This window comes from Argiope bruennichi, chromosome X2 (assembly GCF_947563725.1).
Source record: "Argiope bruennichi chromosome X2, qqArgBrue1.1, whole genome shotgun sequence".
NCBI lineage: Eukaryota > Metazoa > Arthropoda > Arachnida > Araneae > Araneidae > Argiope > Argiope bruennichi.
The window spans coordinates 11,635,928-11,662,181 of NC_079163.1; the positions used below are offsets into that span (position 1 = coordinate 11,635,928).

Below are 26,254 nucleotides of genomic sequence, written 5' to 3' on the forward strand. Positions count from 1 at the left end.
AAATTCAAGAAAAATGTACTAGACAAAATACTTGTATATGACAAGAAAGAATTTTATACTGACGTGAATTTTTGATCTAGATCAAAAATATTCGAGTTGTGCATAAAATCTAACGCAAGGAGACCGATTTTTCACATTACTAGTGTTTAGTTCTGTGTTCAGCATTCAACTGTATAAGTTTTGCTTCTTTCGGCCTTTTTAATATTATAATAAAAAATAAATAAAGTCTTTTTCATGTCAAGTTTTGGGAGACCGTTTGCTTTCAGGTGTGCGGTTTATATTTAGCGTTAAATAGATATTTAACAGGAAATTTCGAATGTCATGTGAATTCAGTTCTTGGCTCAGCATAAGTTTTGCTTAAGTTGCATAAGTTTGCAAACTGCATAAGTTTTGTTCCTTTCAGCCATTATAGTGTCACAATAAAAATTAATCTCTTTAATGCTTTTTCATGCCTTCTTTGCCTAGTTTTGTGTAACCATTTCCTTTGGGGGGAGGTTTTTTTTTATATTTAACGTTAAAAAGTTAGAATAAAAATTAGCATAAAAATGAGACATTTTCTCTTCTCAAAAAGGGGATGTGATATTCGTTATTTTTTCGTTTTGATTTGTGTTTAATTGTTTCGTATTTTCCGGTTACATTTTTATTTATTTTTTTCTGTTCTTAGTCATCAATTATTATATAGGGTGGATAAAAAATAGTTGGGAAAATGTATGACTTAATAATTGTAAATATCAACCGCAAAGTACCACTTCAATGGATTATTTGAATTATATTTTAATTTTGGAGATAAATGATTTGGGTGTTATTTTTCTTCATTTAAGCAGGATGACCTTCACAGTTGTTCATTCCTCTTTCTGTGTTCATACAATAATAGAAAGGTATAATAGTCCTGAAATTGAGAAAGGTTGTCTGTTGTTTCATAAAACTCTTTCCGAAGTGCAAGTGAAAAAAAAAGTCGCCAAGAATAATAAAAAAAATTGCTCTGAAAAGAGACCTTACTTATGCATGAACATGCTCACAAACATAATGCATGAACATATGCGCATGCAGGAACATGTTCACAAACTTATGGGCAGAATAGATTTACCCACAAGACGTTTCAAAAGAAATGGAAAGAATATATAGATCAAAAATTTATGAAAAAAATGAACTATATTATTCACTAATTTATAATCATGTATTCTATCATGTAACTAATAATAAAATATATTCTTTTCTCCTAATTGTTTTCTTTACGCTTGTATTTATATAGGACACTCTTGAAAAATATATAAGAACTTATATGAAGACCTTAGCTTTTTTTATATGACTATGAAAGTATTATCTATAAAAATTATCAAATATGAGAAAAAAATGATGGGATGTAGACTTGACAGAAAAATTAGAAAATTGTGGTTCCAGTATAAAAATAAAAAAAAAATATCCAAAAATGCCGTTTTGAAATAATTTATGTTTTCTAAGAAATGACACTCTATGATCACAATTAGGAGATTCCAAATACTGATTTTTGGAAAATGTAATCTAATTTATCCATCTCAACGTATATTTATTTCACTACAAAACAGATCTAGATCTGCTAGATACAGATATTGACCATGCTGAGTCAAACGCGTGCTATAAACTCCTACAATATATCTTATTAAACAATTTTTCTCTATATTGAGTTCAGTAATTCTCTATTCCTTTTATTATTGCTCTTAAATTAAATTCAGTATTTTTTTCCATGAACATGTAGATTATATTTTAAATGTTTCAAATCCATCAAGGGTAAATGTTTTAATGGAAAAGTTAAATTGACTTATGTTTTGTTTTATTCATTTTATATCAGCAGCAATAAATTCAATACATGCTCACATAATGCAATTCAAATGCATCGCATCAATTTGATTTCATAACAAGATCTTACCTTGCCATAAGAAAAGGACGTAATACCACAGCATTGCATAAGACAATGTGCAATGAAATGTAAAAAGACAAGTGGATTAAAGTTAGAAAAGTTAAGAATCATTTTTATTTGGAAGATTTAATTTATTCATTTACAATGTCTTTATTTAAAACAAAAATTAAAAGCACCATTAGTGCTTGAATCCTTGAGATTCCTGCTTTTTATAGGTTTATTTAGATGAAAAAATCATTCAATTTTTTTTTCCTTGCTTACTTTAACCTGACTTCTTACTTTTCAATTTTAAAAATACCATTAAGAAATATATTCGGATCTGGAATTTATTTTGCTACACTTTCTTGCAATAAAATTAGTTATTCCTATTGTTGCTGCTCCTAATTCCTCTCAACGTAATCTTATTGAAACAAGAAAAAATTAAACTATTGTTTTAAAATTCAGGTTTCATTAATGCCGCAAAATACTTTCAATTTTCATTAAAAAACCCTATTCGGATTACTATAGTAAACCTTTTTAAATTACTCGACTGGCCAACAAAAGCAAAATAAATATAACCCTGATATTAAAGTTGACTCTTGGGTTTTGAATTTTAAATTATGTCTAGATTTTTTCATTCATTTTAATTCTAAGAATTCTTTCCGGAATTTCCTTTTATGTTTTGGGATTAAATCTATTTTTGATATAAAATTCAAAAAAGAAGACGGTGATTCTTTTAAATGTTAAAAAGATATTGTCTTTTTAAAAAAGGCGTATTATTATTTTAGAATCAGAACAACCGTTTATATAGGGAGAAAGTAGGTAGCATGGTCCATTTAGTGTTTCTAGGGCTTACTTATAGAAAGCATCCCATTAAAATACTTAAATTGCAATCCTAACTTCAGGTCCATCACGTATGGATAATAAATTGACTTAATTGTTTTATCTTTTGCCATAGAACTTTCTTTGTGAGCCTGCAAGTGGTCATTTTATATAATTTTTGACGACTCCTTGTATTTCTACAATTAACAATAAAATTAAGTAACTATTGTTCTTATCTATGATTTTCCACATATAACCCTTATTCTAATGAAAGTTTCGTTTCCTTTTCTTTGTCCGATTTTAATCGTGTTCATGTTTTCTTTTTTCTTGGTTGCATTGTGTGGTGCCAAAATTGAGTGATATGGGTCGTATAATCAAAACCAAATTTTAAATTTAGGAAACGATGCCAAAGTTCAAGAAGAAACCTGAAGGCGAGGGCCAAGATGAGTGTCATGAAGCTTGTAGTTGTTACAAGTTGTTGTGGTTTGTAGTTTTGGGAAAGCAAAATGTCCGTAAAGACTGCTTTTGGCCAATGTCATGTGCACAAGTGCAATACAAAGAAGAATAAAAACGATGTTCAATAAATACTTGACGGATACGAAGCAAAAGTAGTGGAATATTAAAGTTTAAATTCAAGTTTAATACCTTTATCTAAGACATAGTTTCTTTAAGCTTGATTATGACCTTGCAGGATTTTCTAATCTGCTACGTAAATTTAATCGACAAACACAATTGATTGACAACTTTTTTTACCTGTTTTATTAAAAGCCACTCAGAATAAAGTTACAGGGAAATTTCATCAAGAAGTTTGATATGCTGTGTATTATTTACTAAGCCAGTGGTTGAAGGGTTTATTTTAACCAGTGATTTAGTACTTTGATATTATTATCATTATTATAAATTAAATAACTTATAAGACGACGATGGGAATTTTTAAAAATTCACTTTCAGTATTCTAATTTAGCTACAATAACGAAATATTTTCATTTGCAACCAAAATTTATTTTTTATTTCAAATCTTATGTATTTAGTATGGCTCACTCTACACGATATAAAAATCGGAAAAAAAATCGCCATAAAATCATTTGTCGTGTAATTTGTGAAATTTACAAATCACGCCTAATAACTATTTTTCTTTCCTGAAATAATTTTTAATATAATCTACATGAAGAAAAGTATTCAAAGAAAGGGTTGATCATTTATAACTCATTCCAACAAATAATATAAATTTTAAACAAAATTTTCCTTAAGCTGGTTATATTATACGTTCTTCAACAAAAAAATTCCTCGAAAGAATTCATAAAGCACCCATACATTGTTCCGTGTTATTCTATTATATATTGCTTTATAAGTAATTTATATATTTTGATAATTTATACAAAATGATAATAAGTAATTTATACAAAATGAATAGCAAATATATTATGCTAATGAAAATACATCATAGGTTTCTCATGCTTTATTTCTTCGCAAAATATCATACATGATGAAATCTTCATAACGTTTATAATATCAAGAAATGTAAATTTAATTCACAGGATATCTATAGGAATATAAATGCATGCGATGAATCTTTATTAAACTATTTTACAGTTCGAAAAGAGTGCTTCTCCTTTTCAATCCGAATTTTTTGTGTGTATTTTTATTAATTATGTATGTATTATTTATTCTTTTTTTTCCTTAAATCTACAAGAAACTAACTATCTTTGCATAGTTTTTCCACAAGTTATATGAAAAAATTTTCATACATTTTTTTAATAATCGGGAATCACTTCTGTGGACGATATATGTGGAGGTTTTTGATATTTAAATGAGTTTTTCGACTTTGATTATGTATTTTCATTTTAATTTCTTAAAGAAATTAGTTACTCTAGAAAACTATTGTTATTAAAATCATAGCAAATATTCCAAAAGCTAATACGAACTCAAATACATTCTTAGTATGAAATACTTCATACGAAATGATCTCAAATGTAAGAAACCACAAACTCTTGTTAAAAATGCACGTTTTCTTAAGATTTTTTTCCGTCGTAAATTATATTATTGAACTGACAACTACCTTCCACGTTCGTGTTCATATGATACATCTATTGAAAAGGATTATCTAAAGGAACTGCGTAAAATGAATTGAGCAACTGACGCTTCTTTCTTCACGTGTCACATTTACGCATCTTTGGACAGGGAGATATTTTTTTCCCCAAAACTTGGAAGATAAATGACAGCCAATGTAGTCTTATTATAAGGAAAAATTTTCGAAGAACTTTTCCATTGGTTTCATTGAGATAAAAAAATTGCGTTTCTCTTAACAATTTTTTTTACATGCAAGCCTTATGAGATTCCATCTTCCTTATATTCATTTGTGTCAATAAATAAATTATTAAGCAGTTCGCCAAAAGGGTTTAAGAAAAGATACATGTTTCCGAAAAGTATTTGTCATTTATTATTTAGTCTATCCATTTAGAATGAAATATAACTTGGGGAAAATAAAAAAATAACATATGTTTCATTTGGAAGTATACAGAATTATTTCAAATTTATAAAAAAAACATTATAAAAATAATACTCTGGCTAAAAAATTTTATATATCCGCAAAATGTATAAATAAATAATTCATCATTTAATTCTCTTTTAGCTTCAGCATACGAGTTCTTACGATAAATCAATGAAACTAGAACATTTCACCTCAGAAAAATATTTTTTATATACATTTTTCTCTATGCCACTTGCACTAAAGTTAAGATGAAAATATATATTTGACGAGATTGCCATCTGCTGTACTGCACTTGAAAAAATTGTTTCATCGGCTTTCATTTTTGATAAAACATTGATATTTTTTTTTCAAGTATTGTAAATATAAAGACCAAATGCTTAAGAAAAATAATAAAAAAAAGAAATAATTCTTTCAGGGTTATTAATCTTAATCTAATATTGTGCTTATTATGTTTTAGATTCTTTTTATATAAATATAATACAAGATTAACAAAACGTTCTAAGAAAAGTATTCCTTTCTAATTTTTTGTGTCGAATTGCACCAAATAATTTATTTTAAAGCTAATATTAATGTAATAATGCATATAATCAGACTTAAATTAATAAAAAATTTGCTAGAATTAGTTAGAAGATTATTTTGCTGTCTTTATTAGATTCAATTTAATATACGTCTCATAAATACGACCTCAGATGAAATGGGCGAAAAATTATAAGCGGAAATATGGGAGGAGAATTCATTTGATTTGATGGCATAAAACCCCATAAATTTGATTTTAGGAATATTGTTTGGATGGAGCTGAGAAATTTATATTTCTATAACGCTCAGCCAAAATCTAAATATTTTATGCGATTATTTCCAAATATATAAGACATACCCAAATGAAAGTGAGACTGATTCTAAACACATTGTTATATGGTCGAATTCTGATATTTCTTTGGCTGTGTAGCTCTGGAAAAATCTGATATAAAGTGGTTAATGGAGGGGGGTCTTTGAGGGAAACAAAAGAGTCAAACCGAATAGCTTCATGCCGCTAAACAGGCTCAGTGCGCAGTAATCAATTTTTTTCTGACAGAATGCATTAGTGGAACCAATATTTATTCTCGAAGGAGAAAAGCTAGAATACTGTGTCGATCACGAAGGAGGAACGATAGAATACTAAGTGTCGATCACATAGTGTAATTTTCCGATGGTACTTGGTTCTAAATTTAGGTATTTGAGCACATGCCACGACCATATCAATTATAAGTAGTTGAAAAATCCTGGCACCATTTGAAAACTTCGCATAGTGTCATGCACTCTGCCCCATATGTAATCGATTGTATGACTACTGCTGACAAGAGCTTCAACGCAAGCTGCGCTTGTTTAGAGGAATCCATGACTCGATGTTATTTGTTTGGTTGATTCCGTTTTACTCAACGACACTACAAGAATTCTTTTAACATACATAGATATCTACCAAAGAAACTTCATTGTTCAACTACGTGGAATAATGCCGCTGGAGCCAACATCCAGTGGCATTATCCAACCTGCATTATCCTCCTCATTATCCAGCGGCATTATTTGCCCTCATCCAGCCTGGATGACCTCCACTGTATTCCATTCTATATCCAAATATAAACAGAAATGATAACAAAGTAAGGATGAATATTTTACAGAATTTTAGAGACATTCAGCAAAGAAATTCTTCTCCTAACGGCTTGGCAATGAAATATTAAATCACATTAAAATTCCAAAATGAATGCCGATCACATAGTAGCATGTAGTGATCCATATACACAATAAAAAAAATCCATTTAATTTAATTAAGGACATGAAATAAAAATAGATATTAAAGACGCTTATATATTATGAGATTAAGTTTTACTGAAAATCGAATGAAAGAAGTATAAAGAACTGTTTAGTTTAATTAAAATAATTCTTAACAACCAAATAATTTTTTTTTCTTTTTTTATAAAAACAGGTTAATAAAATAATTTTTTGCAATTAAAATGTCAATAACTTCCCCATTTATAAGAAATTCAATAGAAGAATTTTTAAATAATGAAATTTTCATTAAAATGGTATTTAAAGATTTGTCCTTGGATTTTTTTAATATAAAAACCACATATTGTATCTATGAAATATTGAGAATTTTAATGCGGTATGAAGTCAGTTTTTTCGTTGTCTAATGACGAACTCATGGTGAAGTTTTCATTAGAAACCAAGAAAAAGGTACTAAATGTTGCTTAAAGGTAAAAATTCAAAATATAAATTAAAATTTTTAAAATGGTACTTGATTTTCCACTGATTCCATTCCTTCAAAGAATTTTTTTTATCAAATATGATAGATGCATATACAATGCTCTTGCACAGTGTGAGAAATTTTCATTTCCATTCTTCTGAGAGGAACGATTTTATTAAGGAATATCGCCAAATATATTCGTTTTATCATTAGATATTTAATTTTATTTGACGATTTTAATAAGCCTGATGTGGACTGATGCATGATATAAGACTAATTTATATACTTAATCCAAAGTGATTATAAAATTCAGTAAAGATGGAAATATATAGTGGCATATGAAAGTGATTAGAAGATGTTTCACTTATATTTGAATTCAATCTTTAAATTAATCTTATTATGAATTCCCTCTGGAAAGTCGTAATAAAGAAACTCATGATGATTTTTCATATTTTTAAATAGATCTGTCTTAAGATTATTACAAAATTACGTACATTAAAACACCCTATATGTTGTTGTTGTTGTTTTGCTATCAGAGTTTTAATGATTGATATGATAAAGTCTCTGAAATTGGAGAATTCCAGGTTCAAGACCTGATTATACCAAAGAACCGTCATATATGAACGGCAAGTGCATATTGGATATGTTATGAATCTAACACTCGCACTGCTGTATTATGAAAGTTTAAATATCCAGAAGCTAGCTGCGATGTCGTTGTCGTTCTCGTCTTGTTAGCTCGATTCATAAGTGCAATGTCCGTTTCTTAATAGCCATCGTGTAGATTAAAAACGGAACGTTAGTAATTTTTAGAATCTAATCAATCAACAAACTCGGCAAAATATGTTATATTCTGAGAATGGACAATTCATCTAAATTAATTCTTCATTACAGAACCAAATTTTTTCGGTCACACAAAGGCCCCATTTTGCCGAATTATATGGAGGGAAAATGCACATTAAATTGAAAGATATCCTTTATTAAGTTATACTTAGATTAAATGATGGATGAAAAATAGTTATGAAGAACTTCCTTTGCTTGAAAAGTAAATAATTTCACTAAATATATATCCATTTTCTTCTTTTCCCTATCGCATTTTTTTATTTTTAATCTCTCGCTAACTGTTGAGGGTGTGCGTAAATAACCTCACATTCACTTAAAATATTAATCACTTTCTATTCATGTATGCAGTAAATTTTAAGTTATTTTCAATAGAATGAGACAACAAATAGTGCTTAGATGGCAGCGTGGCAGTTGTGTCATGCTTACTTTTTTTAATTATGTAAACGTTTTTATGAATTGAATTGTTATTCATTCTATTGCTTATAGTACAAAGCACGTTTCAGAAAATTAAAGTTTTAGAAGTAATCATAAAATGAAGATTTGATTTAATTATGACATTAACATTATCACATTATCATCATTAATTAAGTCCATTCATTACATTAGGTCTTGAGGTTACTCTAATCAACTACGATCAACAAGAAATGCATCTAATAATTTTGAGCTGAGATAAACTGCCAAGGACAACGCCTAAACTAAGCACTCAAATCAATGAATTTTGATATTACACCAGGAATAGGGCATTTAAATCGATTCGAAAATCGAAATTCGGACATCAGACTACCATAATTCTTTGTGTTGCAACATCTAGTGGAGATAACTTTTTCTAAGTTTATTAGAAACACTGGATTGAAAATAATCAATACACTGATGATTTGATATCAATAGAACCACGGTGAATTAACCGTAATTCATTTAAATTAAATGAATTCTTAAGATATTTGTGAAAAATTAAATGTAATATTTCGTTTATATTTCGGAATTCCATTGGACACTACTCCTACAAATGATTATTTTAAGCAATGATATAAATGATCTTCTAATGAAAAAAAAAATTCACAATTCGCAAAACATTATTTTTAAATTTAATGTGATGCAAACAAATGCACACAATTCACACCAAGAACAGACAATGCATTCCACTAGTAAGACCATCGTGGGTGGAAATTGTTGCAAGAAAGTTTGGACTGAGATTCGAGGCAGTAAACGTGATACCTCAAGACCAAAATTTCATTAATATTTAACTCATAGTCTGCGTTTTACCTCTTCTTTAAGTGTTCTATATTCGTGTTGCTTTAATGTTTAGTTTTAATAAATGCTTTTTTTTTTTCAAAAAAGTTAGATCGTAAAGTTTAGCAAATTATATTTATTCAAAGTAACTTTTTTCATTACTTCCTGAATTCCTTTCAATACCCTTAAGTCTAAACATTTAAAAAAGATTATAGCAGTAAAGAAAACTTTTACCAGCCTCGTATTCCACTATATATAAGAAAATCTAATCGCTTCAAAAAAAAAGCAAAGAGAAATATGTCAGTAAAGAATAAATTTTCAAAAATATACAGGAAACCTCAAGCACTTAGTAATTTATTTTATACTCTACACTTACATTCTCAATATTTTGGAAATTAACATTTAAAATATTTCGGAAATGATTTAAATCAGGTACACCTTAAAATACATCCGCATTTCACACCATTTTCTGTAACGGAAATCTTAAAAACTAAGCAAAAGGGAATTATTTCATACAATACAACTTTCAAACTCTTTTTGGAATGTTATATGACGCAAAATCCGTTGGTTTCAGGACTGAAAAATAATAATAATAGCTTACAAAGAATCCATTTGAACTTGCATCTCACACAGATTGTTCTTCGATCATTAATTGAAACTAGCAATTTCACCTTCATTTACTGATTTTTAAAATGAAATAGAAGCAAGAATGTCATATACTGGTGGTATTCACTTTGAAACATTTTCATCCGCCATCCGCTTGCTCTTTATAACTAAGTCGGTCTCGCCTTTAAAACAACAGTCGTAAATATATTCAGCTTTCCTTAGAAAGAGACCGCTTTTATGGATTACATCGATCTATTTTTGGAAATATTCTGCGAAAGAGTGACATTTAAAAACAGAGAAAAACGTTTTAATGGATTTTTTCTAGCTTATCGGAACGCGGAAAGTATTCGAGTATAGATATCTTTAAACGAGTCGAATCGGTAGCACAAAACGAGATCAAATTTACAGAATATTTTCAAAGAACGCAATAGTCCGTCAAAATGTAAATCGTTTATTATTATTTTTTCTTTTTCTTATTGGGAAGTGGAAAATGACTTTTCTTTCGATATGGAGAGTTTCTATTGGCCCGAACTCTCTAAAAGTTTTCTATTTACCGTTCATTTTCGGAAAATAGGAGCTGATGTTCTGTCCGCGAAATAAAGGAGGTAAAGATGCTTGAATTAATAATAGATAAGAAATGTTATACCTCTACTAATAATAAAAATGAAAGTGTGTGTGTGTGTGTGTGTGTGTGTGTGTGTGTGTGTGTGTGTGTGTGTGTGTGTGTGTGTGTGTGTGTGTGTGTGTGTGTGTGTGTGTGTGTGTGTGTGTGTGTGTGTGTGTGTGTAGAGAAATATATCTAAAACATGAAGATTCATTGGAAATTCGACATCGGATTTTCTGACAATGACAATGCTTTAACTACTTCATAAAGAAGAGAATAAAAGAGATTCAAACAAAATTAAGACACAAAATATTACACTTTCGGCTCTTTAATATTCTTTCTTCAGTTCTTTGACTGGACTGCATTCACTTGATCCAGACCACATATAAACTTGGCGCATATGTACTTTAGAGGGATGGGTACCTTGAAGCGATTCTCTTTTTGAAACTGTGGGCCGCGGTGACCTGGTGTTAAGGTCTCGGCTCGTGAGCCGCAGGATTTCAGTTTCGAGACCCGATTCCACCGAAGAACCGTCGTGTAAGGGGGTCTGTTGCACGTTAAATCCATCAGGCCAAACGTCCTCCCGCTGGTGTGGTGTGAAGAGGGGGGTGCCAGATCAGGTGTCGGCCTCGCCATCTGACCATGGTTCAAAATGACGAGGTCCGTCCCAGAATAGCCCTAGTGTTGCTCTACAACGAGACGTAAATATAACTAAACTAAACAAAAGCTTTTTGAAATTGTACTGACTTTTAATTAATTAAAAAATAAGCAAAATTTTGGAATTTTTATACGACAACTTCCGGAAATATTACAGTAGAAGCACAATTTTTACAGCATCTTAAAAACCCAAAAATTATATTTTCAATGATGTCACATTTTTGCCATATAATTTTTTTCTACTTTAAATTAATTTTAGTAAAATATTTTAAGTGTTTTTTTGCGAATATATATACATTGTTGAAGTGAAATTCGAATAGTCCGCATCGTTGCTACAACTGTTTCCTCCTAGCTTTTTTCCTATTGCTTTGATCAATATATGAAGATTTAGCTTATTTTTCCATGCTGAGTAGATTTCAGTATAAAGCATGCTTTTAATAAATCCTTTGATAGTTTGTTTCCTTTAAAATGGAAGTTTAAGTCCAGAATCAAACAACGGTGATTTTTCAACTGTGCCTATTTTTGAACATTGCTTTTCTTTCCTTTAATATAATTGGTTGTATAAATATGTGGACAAAAACTAAAGTAAATGTAAGAGAAAACGAACAGAACCAATGGTAGGCTTTAGAAATAGTGTGAGTTATATGTCTATCAAAATTTGAAATTTAAAAATATTTTGCTGAGGAAACAATTGAAATTTTTTGCTATTGTTAATCCCAGAGGACCAACTGATCACCAAAGGTGACTAATTTAGAATAAAGTAATAATTTTTATTAGTTATACTAAGGAGCTATTGTTTTAATAATTTTTATGATATTTCTATCATAAAACCTATCAGTACTAAAAACAAGCCAATTGAACAGAAAGGAACGCGGTGTAAATGTAAAGAATTTGGATCCAACGTAATGAAAAGCATAGCTTATCTTTTGAATAATAACTAATTTGCTATACTTCTAAAGACGCTAGATGGCTTATATCTCGTAAAGCGTCTAAATTAATTCCGATAAACTTTTACAATTTTGAATGCTTTGCTAAAAAAAACTTATTGGAATTTTTAATTTATAAGAATTTTCAGCATTAACACTCAAAAGAAAGCGCCCTTCATTTTACTTTCAAATCTAAAGTATAAAATTTTCAAATGATTTTATCTAGGTTATCGTTGTTTAATAATGCTATCGCAATTCTTGACTTTTGCATCAGACATTTGTCTTACATTTAAATGATTAAAAGAACACTTCCCTGATGATTCAAATCGAAAATTTCATTTTTATAAAATAATTAATAATAATAATAAAATGTGTGGTCAAATTTAATCTAGTGTCTATAGAAATAAATAAAAAATTCCTCTCGGCTTGCTGGATGGCAAAGGTAGTTATTGTCTAAGTTACTATTTTCAAATTCTTATCGTTCCTTAAATAAAAGCCAACGGGAATGGTCTTCCCGAAACATTCTCGTATACCCTCTAATTAACTCTCCCCGCATGAAATTGTGGACCTTACATAAGAGTACAAATACTTTGAATGGCGTTCACAAACAGCATGCAAAGTAATTACAAATTACAGATCTGGTGATAATTACAAAGTACAGATCTGGTGATAATTACAAAGTACAGATCTGGTGATAATTACAAAGTACAGATCTTTGGCATGAATCTACTAATTTTACAGAATCTATTTTGAGAATACGTGTTTTCGACGTCTTTTTGCATGCTGATTGACACCAAAATTTAACTAAAATTGTAGTCACAAGACAATATAAAGAATTTTATTGGTTTAAATCATTGCTTTATGAATTATGGCATTTACATGCATTGGAAAGCATGAACCGACCGATGATCAACTCCTTGACAAATTTGGTTCAAAATTTGATACGAATCCCCATTTTAGATGCTCCACTTTATACCAAACTTTGTACTTTTGTAAACTTTGTACCTTTGTACTTTTGCGTTTTGTAATTATTGTGTCCAATTATACTCAAACAGTCGGACAGACATACTTCCTCTGAATAGATTTTACTTAACATTTGATAGAAACCTACAAATTTGGTATATGAAATTTCATTTGGCTACCTCAAACCATTTTAAAGTTATCTTTGTCACAGGAAACAAACTGACTAATAGACGGCCATAATATGTCTTTAATATGTCAAATAGGTTTAATAATGCCAAAAATATGTCTTTAAGATTCAGGGAAGTCCGAAACGAAGAATTTCATTGAAATCTAGAGTAAAATACTTCTCTGTTGCGACTTAAGGCACTTTACAAGTTCGCTGACAATTACTTTTTAAGTGAGAACCTCTTGTTTTTTCAGGAGCGCCAACAAGGGCAAAGAGTACGCCTTAGCTACTTCATTCGTCACATTCGCTTGCACAGCCCCTCTTTACGAGGGGGGGAGGTCACATTCACACACCTCACAGATAGAGCACAGAAGAGTAACAACCATGCTCGAACCCGGGACGCCCTAATTACGGGGAAGACGCGCTAACCCTATGTCACGACGCCGTCACAATATTTCTCGATACTTTGTATACAAAAGTAAAAATGAAATATTACATACTGAAGCAACAATAGTTAATGTTTATATTGCTATCGAATAATTTAATATTTATTGGAAAATAAATAATATCAAAGTACAAATATTATAAAAATAATATACAAATATAAGCTTGTTTATATTATTTGCAGTTTTGTGACGAATTTATTGTTCCCTATCGAGATACTTGCATTTATGGCCTTATCACAAGCCATTTTCATGTTCTATGTTTCAGATTATTGTAGGAAAAAAATTATATAATTTATAAACATTCCAGCATCTATAGACTTACTATAAGTGGCTTTCATGTACATGATCACATATCTAATTCAGAAGCTTCTATAAAAATTCATTATTTTATGTGAATACAGTAGTTTATTTCTATAAATTGCTTGCATTCTAATGTTCAATCAAAGCTATAACAATGCAACGATTATTTTAGAAAAATCTCTATCTATAATATCTTGGTATTTAAATAGCGAAAAAATTTCTGCATGATATATTATTTTGGATATATAAAATCACTTGAATATTTTTGAATATAAAAGTTTCACATTAAAAATTAAAAATCAATACTATTTCCAGCTTGTACTTTTGGGGGTTTCCTTTTTACTGAGGGCTGAAAACTCAGGGTCACTACGAGTGCCCTATCGGAGGGAGCTTGTCACAAACGAGGGATTTTGATGGACGGTCTTCCACTATTAAAGTCACTTTCTCCCCCGGATGAAGTTAATGTGGCCATTGGGAAATGGGGGAGATGTAAAAATCAGTCACATGTTTCCCGTTCTATCGTCAATCAGCATCCTAGATTAAGAGCGGGGGAGAACTAACAGGCGAGAAAACATAAGTGGAACAGCCCCCGCACGGTCTGATTTTCGATCACAGCTAAATGAGCCATGACTTTTACCACAAAACAGAAAGCAGTTGATTGTGAACAGAAGAGGCTTTTATTTGTACTATATTCATATTTTAGGGGAAGGCTTGAAGATTATAAAAGGGTATTTCCATTATTTTCAAAACAAAAAAAAAATCGAACGTCTGTTGAAAATAAACAATAGATGAAAATACTGTTAAAAATAGCGGGTTCAGCTGCTGAGTTCGATCTGTTATTTTTCCGGTCGCTCTTTCATTCGCACTTCAAAATACGGTATGTTTACAATATTTCGTTTTATAATGCTATTCAGTGCATCAAAAATATATACAACTATATTTTTCTTTAAAAATATAAATTGTTTTTTAGAAAGAATAGGTTTTTTTTTGTTGTTGTTTTGTTTTTCTGAGAAAATGTTATTTCTAACAATAAAGCGCTTCCTTTGGCCATCTGCTCTTGTTTTTGTTGTATCAAACTCATGGGATCAAGGGGCTATTTCAAAATTCTGAATTTATTGAATCAAAAAAATAGAATACGCTATGAGAAGCGTCATTGGCACAATTGTGATACAATGATGGATTATGATCCTCAATAACAAGTACGTATACAAAAGAATCAACTACCGGAAGTAGCAGCTGTGCGAGCAAACCATCGACAGATCGAGAACATGTAATTGATATACCGTTCAAAAGATTTCAGATTTCAGAATCTAAATTTAATTCTTAAGGATTTTTATCCTCGAATTCCGAAGTCGTTTCATCAAAATATTGTTTGTCAAATTAGTCGAAATATTTTATTAATGAAAAATAATAGGTCAGCTAGATATGCGTATTTACATAATCATAAAAGTTACCATGTCGTTTGCAGTTGCATCAAAATTTTGAATGTTTCTCTGCATTTGGTTTCCGACATATGACATTTGATATAACATAGGTGATATGCCTTATATGGGTGTCACAGTGTTCGAATCCGAAGTTTCAAATCACAAGTAAATGAACATTGACGCTTAGTACAAAATGGGAAGCAACTGATTACAGTCAAAAGAGAGCAGATGTGGCAAGTAGATCTTATTTGTAAGAAAGACAGCTCTTTCATACTTTGATACAAAATCCAGTTATTTGAGAATATGTCAAAGAGAAATTATTTTAAAAATTTGAAACGTTAGATGTCAATATTAGATACTTTTTTACCTTACTATTGTGTCTCAATCAGCAGCAGATACACTGGGTAATCGATAAAGTCCTTTAAGCCCTGTAAATTCCAAAAGTTTGTCTTAAATAGCCATGGAAGTAATTTGTGCCTGTAGTAAAGAGACTATGTTGAATTTATTGAGAGAGGTTATAGTGGCCCTATCTGCAAAATAAAGAAGTTACAAAAAATAACCAAAAAAAAATGGAGGAGATCGACCAAAAAAATCCTTTAAAAATGTACTCTATACCATAACAAAGACGCAGGAAAAAGTTTCATGGAGCTATCTGCAAAACTGGCTGAGATATTTGTGATTAAAATTATAAACTTTCCGTGATTTGAAAAAAGATTCGTCCTAAAATTGAGAAACGCTTTCCCTGGAATTATCATACAATTTTTCCGAGATAAGAAACCGACTTTTTTTTTTTTCGACCGTTCACCCAAGTTTTGACAAGTTTTTTTTGTTGTTGTTGTTGTTATTGACCGTTGACCAGTTTTTTTTTTCTATTTATTAGTGGAAATTTTTATAAATAAGGCATAATCAAAAATAATTTTAAATTATTATTTATGGTTGACTCTTTAAACCTATCTTTGTAGCAATAAATTCATAGATGCGCGTACCAAAACAGGCCACTGTAACTCGCAGCGAAGCCGCACAAAGTATCCGATATCTTATAGAAATCGTAAAGATTTATACCTTCTAAATGAATTAATCTTCGACCTAAAACTGTACACTGACAAGTAACAGACGTGAACACCATTTTTACTCCTGTGACAATTCACTGCTGACAGGTGTAGCACGTCGTTGGCGATTCTGTGACAAAAGCATCTCAATGTGCGTGGCACGTTTTTTCACCGCAAACGGTTCAAGAAATTAATTGAATAAAAAACACTAATTGTTAACAAAAAAGCTAATTATCAAGCAAAAGATATTTCGTAAACCAAGTAAAGAAAGACAAGTTGCATATTTTATAATTAATAATTAAATTAATTATAAAAAAGAATTCGACTAATTTTAAAAAGGCTAATTGTAAAGCTGTATCATTGCATAGTATAATTTGAGTATTCACATTTTCCGAATTTTACTCATTAATAATGTTATTTTATGAAAAAAAAATTTGTGTATTTCGTTTTATGAAGGAATTTGTTTTAATCTTTTGTAATTTTATTATTAATAATTAAATTAATGATAAAAATAATTCAAGATGAGTTTTAAAAAGGCAAATTGTAAAGCTGTATTATTACATAGTATAATTTGATTGCTCACATTTTTCGAATTTTACTCGTTGATAATATATGCTATTTTATGAAAAAAAAATTACATTTTTTTTACGTATTGTGTTACGATGGAATTTTTTTTTCCTCTTTTGTAATTTAAATATTTTTAAAAAACCAATAATATAATTTGTTGAGTGGCATAAGTCACAACGATAATACGAAGATCACCAGGTCTTACAAAGATTAGATGCAGATAAAATAATCAAAATTTTCAGTGCGTGAAGCATCTTCTACAGATATAAATATTATTAATTCATTTCCTAGATGAAAGTTTAGAATTAGAATCAAAATGTACATGTTGTCATGTTTCCTTACCAAGAATAATATAGAAGAATTTCAGATATTATAAACCAAATGGCACTTACCTTTTCATTTCTTAGAACTTAAATCAATCTGCTAAAAAATTCAATACAGTAAAGAAAAATTCAGATACTTGCTATCATAAAATATTAAAATAAAATAAACGAATAAAGTTTGATTCTAAATAAAAGAATTCACAAGTGACAGTAAGGCATTTATTAAACACGACAAAGGAATTTACTGTTTTTTATTACAGCACTGTTATTAGCTACATTTCTTTCTTTTCATTCTTTATGTTCATTTTTATAGATTAATGATGTATAGAAACCTTCTTTTAAAAACAAAAGAAAAAATATTGCTAGTTTCAAATATAAAATATTCTAGCAGCTCACATCAAAGATACAGAATCTGAAAGAACGTTACTTATTTTATTTCATGCTTTATTCATTAAATTATGCAAGATGTTTTCTTCATTATAGAAAAAAAATAAATCAATACAAAAATGTTTTAGAGCATTTGAATCAAATTGTGTTAACATCGAACTAGAAAATTAAATCATTGTTTATTTCTTGAGTTTATTTCAAATTTATTAGGCTATGCTTCGAAACTTAATTGATAACTCGATAAAAAATTCCTTTGGAGGGCTCCACATAAAAATCATTGCAATTACAAAAACACATCTTGAGCAAATAGATTTATAATGTTATTTATTATTTGTTAGACGCACAACATTTTCAACGAACTCTTTAGAAATATCATTTCAATTTCAAGCAAATGTTAAGAATAAGTAACAAACCTGTTGATAGATTCCTTTTCTGTGTAAGGAAGTTATAAAAAATTCCGCTATCAAAAATAAAATGTTTTCTATGTTCTTTTTTTTTTCTCCCTTTGTTTGTTTTCGTTTTTTTTTTTTTTTTTTTGCAAACTTTCTAGCAACTTAGTATCTGCACATCTTTAATAAGGAATAATTGTTTCTGGGTTATTAATTTAAAGATACGAGTAATAAAGTTTGCCTCATTACTTCACCCATGAAACAGCTGGAAAGGAAAGAAATGAGTCTGGGAAGCATGGAGAGCATTTTTCACTTTTAATGACATTAAAAAGACACGAAACGAAGGAAGAAGAAGAAACCTCTCTCCGAGGCAACAAAACCAGAATACGAAGGGAAACAACATTCATAGATTTACGTATCTCTAACGAAGTTATTTGCCAATTCAATTTGGAACAAACGGTCGTTTGAAGAAAAAGAGTGGAAAAAGTGCCAAAAAGAAATTGAGCGATTTTCGATTCAATTGAAATCGGTGTTGAATCAATTGAATGTACTTATAGGCTTCTCAGATTTCCAAAAATGCATTTTAAAACTATTTCTGTCTGTCCATCGATATATGAACACAATAACTAGAAAAATTAACTTATATATTCGAAGTTAGACAAATAAAAAAAAGATACGATCTTCATACCAAATTATATATATATACAAGTAAAAACATAATTTGTAAGCAGTTTCGTGGCCGAAGAGAGAAGAGACACTTTGATTTTTTTTAAACTTCTCTTTTATTCCATTCCGGGAGGTATAATCTATGTACAAGCAAGAAGTGACGAGGTGCATCAATCTATAGCATAACACAAAAGCAAAAGAGAGCAAAATATATTTCCCCTATGATTATATTCCATGAGATTCTGATAGGGATTTCTTTACACGAGTCGATTTAAGTAAAGGAATTAGAAGTAAAAGAGTATTCTTAAATATTTCTATATATTTTATACATGTATTTATTATATAAGATTTTTTACATTCTAACGATTATTTATTTGACAGACTTGAATAATGCTTTAGAGAGCGATATTTGGTAAAGCATATTCCCTTGTGCAATGGTATTAGGCACGTTTTGCAGCAGTATCTTGTTTTAAGACATTAAGGACCGCTCACAAGTTTTCTCGTGTTGCGAGTCCCATCTGTTATTGCTTTATAAATAACAAAGCTATGATGATTTTAGAACGTACAAGTTTGCCCAAAAATATGCTATCTCAGGCGTATGTCTTACAGATTTCTTTGCGGTTCTTAATGCGTTAAATATTTGCATTTGTTTGGTTATATATCAATTTAGCCAAAACACATGGAAACGAGATATCTCGTGACCCAAAACAACGTTCAGTTTGCTAAAAAGGAGAAATCTAGTGACCCGTACGCAATGCGTTAATATCATAGTTAGGCTCCCAAAACGATAGTTAAATTTATTTTAAATAATTCTCTGTTTTTAACTGAATTATGCGTCTTTAAAATTATCTTTAAACTAAAATTTATTGAGCAAGTATGTTTCGGTTACTAAATTCTTTGTCGTATTTCCTTTCAAAGAAGAAATAATGAAGTAATTTCCCCTTTTTCATCACCATTCAATTAACTGAAACGCTTTAATCTTTCTCTTCCCCCTCTCTTTTCATTTTTTGCTTCTTTTAAAATTTTTATCAATAATATTCCTACTTATTATTGATTAAGATAAATCTTTTATTTTTATTCCGCTATTGAAATATTCACAGTGTATGTTTAAATAAATATATTTCATATCAAAATAAAGATTAGATTTATAAACGAGTTTTAAATAAAACATTGGATTTTCATAAGTAAAACCTCTTTTAATTCTGAAAAATATATACCTCTTACAATATTTTTAATCATGAATATTTACTGAAGACTTTTTTCCAGAAATGAAATTTAAAACTTCATTAAATTAATTTGTAAATTGACAATATTCTGGGGGGAGGTCCCTGCGTTCTGCAGATAAGAAAATCATGCATAAATAAATTTTAATTAAGTATGATAGTAGGATTTCTATGAATATTCACAATAGAAGCTTTACGCATTTTTATAGGAAAATATTGTGGTAACCCTGTGGCATGGACTATAAATTTAATAAAATGTCAATTATATATTTTAATTAAATAGCAGTAATTACGAAAATGAAATCGATAAATTTGAAAATGAAAATGAAATTAAAAATGGCATCTGTCTTTAATAGTTTTATATTTCAGATCATAATCTGTAAACTTTAAACAAGATTAAAGTTTTAGTAAAACGTGTACTGAAAATATAATCAGAAAAGTTGATAATCAAAAGAACCGTGAATAATTGGGTTAATGATAATACTCTTGTGTTTTTCCGTACCTTTTATTGTGAAATTTTTATCTATTTTACATGATGTAATTCGTGCTGAGACACTCACCTCGTGCCTCAAAATTATCAAGGATAGTTATCATCAGAGCATATCATCGCATTGCTAAGATGAAAACCAATTTACCTCATTAGGAATTTGGAGCATAATTTTGTCTTCTTTTGGGATTATTTTTATTTTGTGTGTGTTACCTCATATTTACAAAATTCGGCACTACAACAGTTTGGTAGAAAAAATTACAAGAAAAATATATAGGTAGTCCTGATTTTAGCATATCCTGATGAAATCTAAAAAGTGAAGCCCTGTATAGCACTTAAAAGCAAAATCATAAGACAATGGAGATATAATTGTTCTAATTATAATTGTCATCAAAGAATAGAAAATGAAGGGTGGGGACCTGTTTTAAATTCATTTAAACAGTAAAATGTAATATGAACCTGAATAAATTATTTTGTGAAATAGTTATATGACAACTATTAGAGTGTACATCGAAAATAGAAGAAAACTGTCTCTTCACAAATACAAAAAAAAAATGTAGGATTATTTTGATGTTGAAAATTAATCTAAAAATATTTACAATAAAATGCATTTGATAATAATAATCTCTGACAAGAAATATGGATCAACTAAAAAAGTCGGAAGTCTACTGTAGTCTACTATAAGTCGAAACAAGCGTACATGATGTCCACTCTAATTGAGGTGTAATAATTAATTTCCAAATTGTTGCAGAAAGGCATATACTTCAATTTGCGAAAATACTTTAAATTTTGTGAATAATTATATTTTATATTGTTTGCGTCAATAAATCTGCAGCTGAAAATTTATAATATCTAAATTTAAATACAATCCAGTTTCTATAAATCATATTTAATAAAATATTTAATAACTCTAGTGCTTTAAACAAAAAAAAATCCCTTCTTTTGCATTCATATCTAACCGAGTTGTGAAGCTTTAAATTTTCTTATTTTAAACCAATCACTGATCCTCCCGTATTGAATAGAAAAGCAATCCATTAGACGATCTTGCCTGAGGCAACCGTTGAAACGGTCTAAAAACATCTGAAATAGAGATTTTAAAATCTCTTTATCTCAGTCAGATTTGATAGTAGATGAGTGTAAATTTTTCTTAAAAGGTTAAAGTATCAAAATTTTTTTACTAAACACGTCTTATAGGGCCGGGAAATTGTGTAAAATTTAGCTTTTGTAATGTTTTCAGCTGTTCATTTACTTGCATGTAAGCATATAATACAAGCCATTATTTATCACTGGGCTTACTCAAGTCTTACATTTCAAACTGAAATCCAAGAGAATGGACATCATGACAGTAAACGTATTGTGAAAAAATTGGAATATGTTGTTTTGACAGATATTTTGACACCATAACTTTATCATATTGGAGCACCTATGTCTTGATCTTCCTGCGACGGAGACTTTTGAATGCCTATAATCATGAGTTACACACATGTTTTTGAATTGACTGAAACCTGCTCTAATTAACCAACCACATAATACTGTTTCCTCGTCCTGAGAGAAATAACAAAACGGAAAATGTGCAAACTGGAAAATGTACAAAACGTTCTGGAACTTTTCCAACGTAATGGTATATGTAACTATTGCAAATTGGAAATGTGTTCTAGATTTAATTTTAGGCAATTAATATACAACCCCATTCACCAGTTTTTGATTTCTTATTCAAATTCCTTTATTCGTTTATTATTATTTATTTCAAAATCCTTTATTTAATTTGTAGAAATACAAATAATATAATATGTGACCTGGACCGTGTTGATATGTAAACATGAATAATTTTTTTCAATATAAGGTAATATCGTTTTTACACTTTTATATTTATAAATTTTTATCTTGTCTAATTTTCAATTTTTATCCTTTTTCAGGAGATTGAATATAATCAAAATCTGAAGATTCAGCAAGTCCCTTTAGTGGCCATTAAACTGTACCATATAGAACAAAAATGTAATGATGGATGTGGATGGATTTGGACGGATGGATTTTCAAAGCTCAGAAAGCTTACAAAATTAAACGATTTAGTTCCTAATTTTCACTTATTATAAATACAAAATTTGAGCCTCGATTCATGTATGTTAATCAGCTGAATAGATATAAGGGGAAAATTCAGGGCTAACTGACGGAAAAATTATATAGTTTAAAGCGTCTGCAAGAATCAAACTTTTCTGGCACTTTTTCTTGGGTTGGTTAAGAAAACTGCAAAGAGCTGAAATGGCACTCCTTAATGAAGACAGTTTTTCTGCAGGGGAAGATGAGTGCGATTTCTGCCCATCTGCTCTGCCTCTTGTGAATTTTTCTGGGATGGTTTTAACCATTGATGATGAGCTGGATACGAATGGGACATGGAACTTCACAGAATATGTCCCTTATGAACAACGTCTGGAAACTTACTTGGTTCCAGCAGTTTTTGCTCTTGTTTTCATAGTTGGTTTGTTGGGAAATGGTACTCTGATATGCATTTTTCTTCTACACAAAACCATGCGAACAGTTCCAAACACTTACATAATGAGTTTGGCTGTGGGAGACTTTATTCTGATTGTTGGAACGGTTCCTTTTATCAGTACCATCTACACGTTTGAAAGCTGGCCCTATGGTGAATTCATTTGTAAGCTTAGTGAATTCTTAAAAGATGTTTCCATGGGTGTCACTGTATTTACATTAACCATGCTTAGTTTTGATCGGTACATAGCTATCGTTCTTCCAATGAAAAAGCACACAGGAAGAAATGCTAAAACCATGACTATTCTCATTGCTTTCGGAATCTGGTTCATATCTGTCGTGTTGGCCTCACCAGGGGCTTATTTTTCCTTTTTGTGGGAAGTATCAGTTAGTCCAGACAAAGTCATTTATGTTTGTTATCCATTCCCGAAGAATATGATGCCCTGGTATCCCCGTACTGTAATACTCGTTAAATTTCTCTTGCTCTACGGCGTACCTTTGATTTTAATTGGTTCTTTCTATGTTATGATCGCCTGGCACTTGATTACAAGTTCAAGAAATAATGTTGGGCAGAACCCAAGTCATGTTAAACAGTTGAAATCTCGCACTAAAGTAGCTAAAATAGTTTTGGCTTTTGTTGTCATATTTGCTGTTTGCTTTTTCCCCTCTCATATATTTTTGATTTGGTACTATTTCGATCCAAATCCAAACGCGCACTATAATGGATTCTGGCACACTTGGAAAATCATGGGCTATGTTCTCACTTTTGCAAATAGTTGTTTAAACCCCATTGCTCTATACCTAATCAGCAGTGTTTTTCGCAATCATTTTAAACGGTATCTGTTCTGTTGCTTTTGCAAACCTGTTGAAACACGGAGAGAGACTGTTACTCTCCATAGCACAACGTTGCGCCATACCCCTGAAGGGACTGTCAGAAATGTATGAATTTCTTTGTCATGATTGTTCGATGTGTATTATATAGTAGATAGTAATATTAATGTAAATGCATCATACCTTTATTCGATATCTCAGTGTTGTACTTGGTGTGGTGAAATAAATATGTGTATAAAGACAGTTTATTATTTTATTATAATATACTCTCATCACAGACAAATCTAAATTCAAAACACAAGTTAACAACACAATTGTTAAAGATCAAAGTAAATAAAATATCTTACACAGGAAAACTGTAAAAGGCATTATTTAATTAAAAAAAATACTTTTAAAAAGAGATGGAAAAACAAGAGCTAAATTTTCATGGGCATTCTTTTAATCAAGAAAACTTTACGGAATCAAGAAAAAATCGTAATTTAACATAATTTTTTCCAATGAGTATTGCTTAACCCATTTGATGAATTTTGGTAACATTGAGTCGCCGAAATATAACTATATTTTGGCAAAGACAACTCTTTGAGACCGAAAGACAAAGAGTTGAAAAACTCACTTCAGTATAGCCTGATATATTTTGAACCAAAAAGATAATAATGCCGCATAACTTAAAACGCAAATCACTGTTAATTGAAACAAAACATGCCTCCAGTCCATTGATCTGAAGAAACACTACAACGCTCGAAAATTACAAATACTTGAAAATTTGTCAGCAGTCTTACTTAAGATTGATTTTTTATCACAAAGATGATAAAAATTGTGAAAAATTATTAAAATATGCGGCTTTATTGTCCAATTTTTTTTGAGAAAAAAATCTTGTTACAGATTTTAATGAGTGTTTTTTCTTATTTCTTTCAACTATAGCATCCATTTAATTTCTGCAAAACAATGAAAAACAGATGCTATAAAATTCTTGATTACAGGTCTCTGCTTCTTTGAAATTAATATGACATTACAGTATAACTGCAGCCAACTTTTTTCCTCTGAACTCGCTCCATATGACCTTTTGCTCGAATGAAGTATTCGATTAAGGACTACTTCCGGAGAAAAGTCGTGACAAGGCATTGGATGATGTGGCAAAAGAACCAATCCCCATTTGCATCGTTGAATGAATGATGAAAAATATTTAGTTGCACAGTTTTTTTTTTTCCTCTGAACCCACTCCCTGGGACATTTTCTTCGAATGAAGGACCTCTTCCGGAGAAAAGTCGTGATGAAGACTTTGGAAGATGTGGCAAAAGAAGCAATCCTCATTTGCATTGTTGAATGAACGATAAAAAATACTTAGTTGTACAGAGCAGTTATAAATAAGCAAGTCGTATTAATTTTTTATTAAAATAAATGCTGGATTTTTTTTAACGCAGTAATATATCACTAAGTATTTAAAACTTTTTTTCGTTATATCTTTACTCCTTCATATAATTCATCACTATTGAAACTATTTATGCTTATAAGCAATCTAATATTGATGTCTAGAAAATGCAAGCATTGTCACCAATTAAATATTTTAATTCCAAAATCTAAAAATAATTGTTTATTTTATAAAACCTTATATTCTCATGCCACTACGTAAATTCAGAAAATAGCTTCTACAGGTAAGTACAGGTTAAATGAAAGCTATTAAGCTACAGGTTAAATGAAAGCTTACTAAGCAAACAAATAGTTATCCACTTAAAGATATCATTCAAGTTTGTCGTGAGCACCATATTCCCACTGATTTCTAAACTAATATTATATCACAATTCAAAAACTAAGTAAATCTGAGGAGCTTCCATCACCAAGAAATAAAAAAAAATAATGTAAAATAACAAATGTATTAATCATATTAAATGGCAGTGAGTAATATCAATATTAATAGGAATCAAATTACATTCACTTCAATATAATAAGGAATAAATATTTATGTTTAATACATAAACAAACTGTCAAATTGTATTGAAATATCAAGCTTTATGTATGCTTTTCAAATAAAAAAGAGTAAAGAATATTTCCATTAATTTTAAACTGGAACCGTATTTCCAAGAAATATAATTTACTCTGCTGACAGCTAAAGGCAAACTGTCAGCGAGTGGGATAAAATATACAAAATTGACTCAAATGCATCTATATTTCAGTTCAAATAAAATTAAAATATATTAGTACTTCTGAGAAGTAATAAAATATATTCTCAAAATCCAAGGAAACACTTGTACTTAGAAATATTTCGAATATGCTAT

At 29.8% G+C, this 26,254-nt stretch overlaps 1 protein-coding gene across 2 annotated transcripts in view; it reads left to right on the top strand.

Annotated features, from left to right (window-relative positions):
• The window catches only part of LOC129960695 (neuropeptide CCHamide-1 receptor-like), a 277,351-nt gene extending 253,175 nt beyond the window's left edge, over positions 1–24,176 (top strand). For both annotated transcript variants that reach the window (XM_056074259.1, XM_056074260.1), the window contains one exon: positions 22,580–24,176. In XM_056074259.1, the coding sequence (XP_055930234.1) occupies positions 22,923–24,095 (1,173 nt within the window). In that variant the 5' untranslated portion in view covers positions 22,580–22,922 and the 3' untranslated portion in view covers positions 24,096–24,176. The remainder of the gene's footprint in view (positions 1–22,579) is intronic.
• The last annotated feature ends 2,078 nt before the right edge of the window (positions 24,177–26,254 follow it).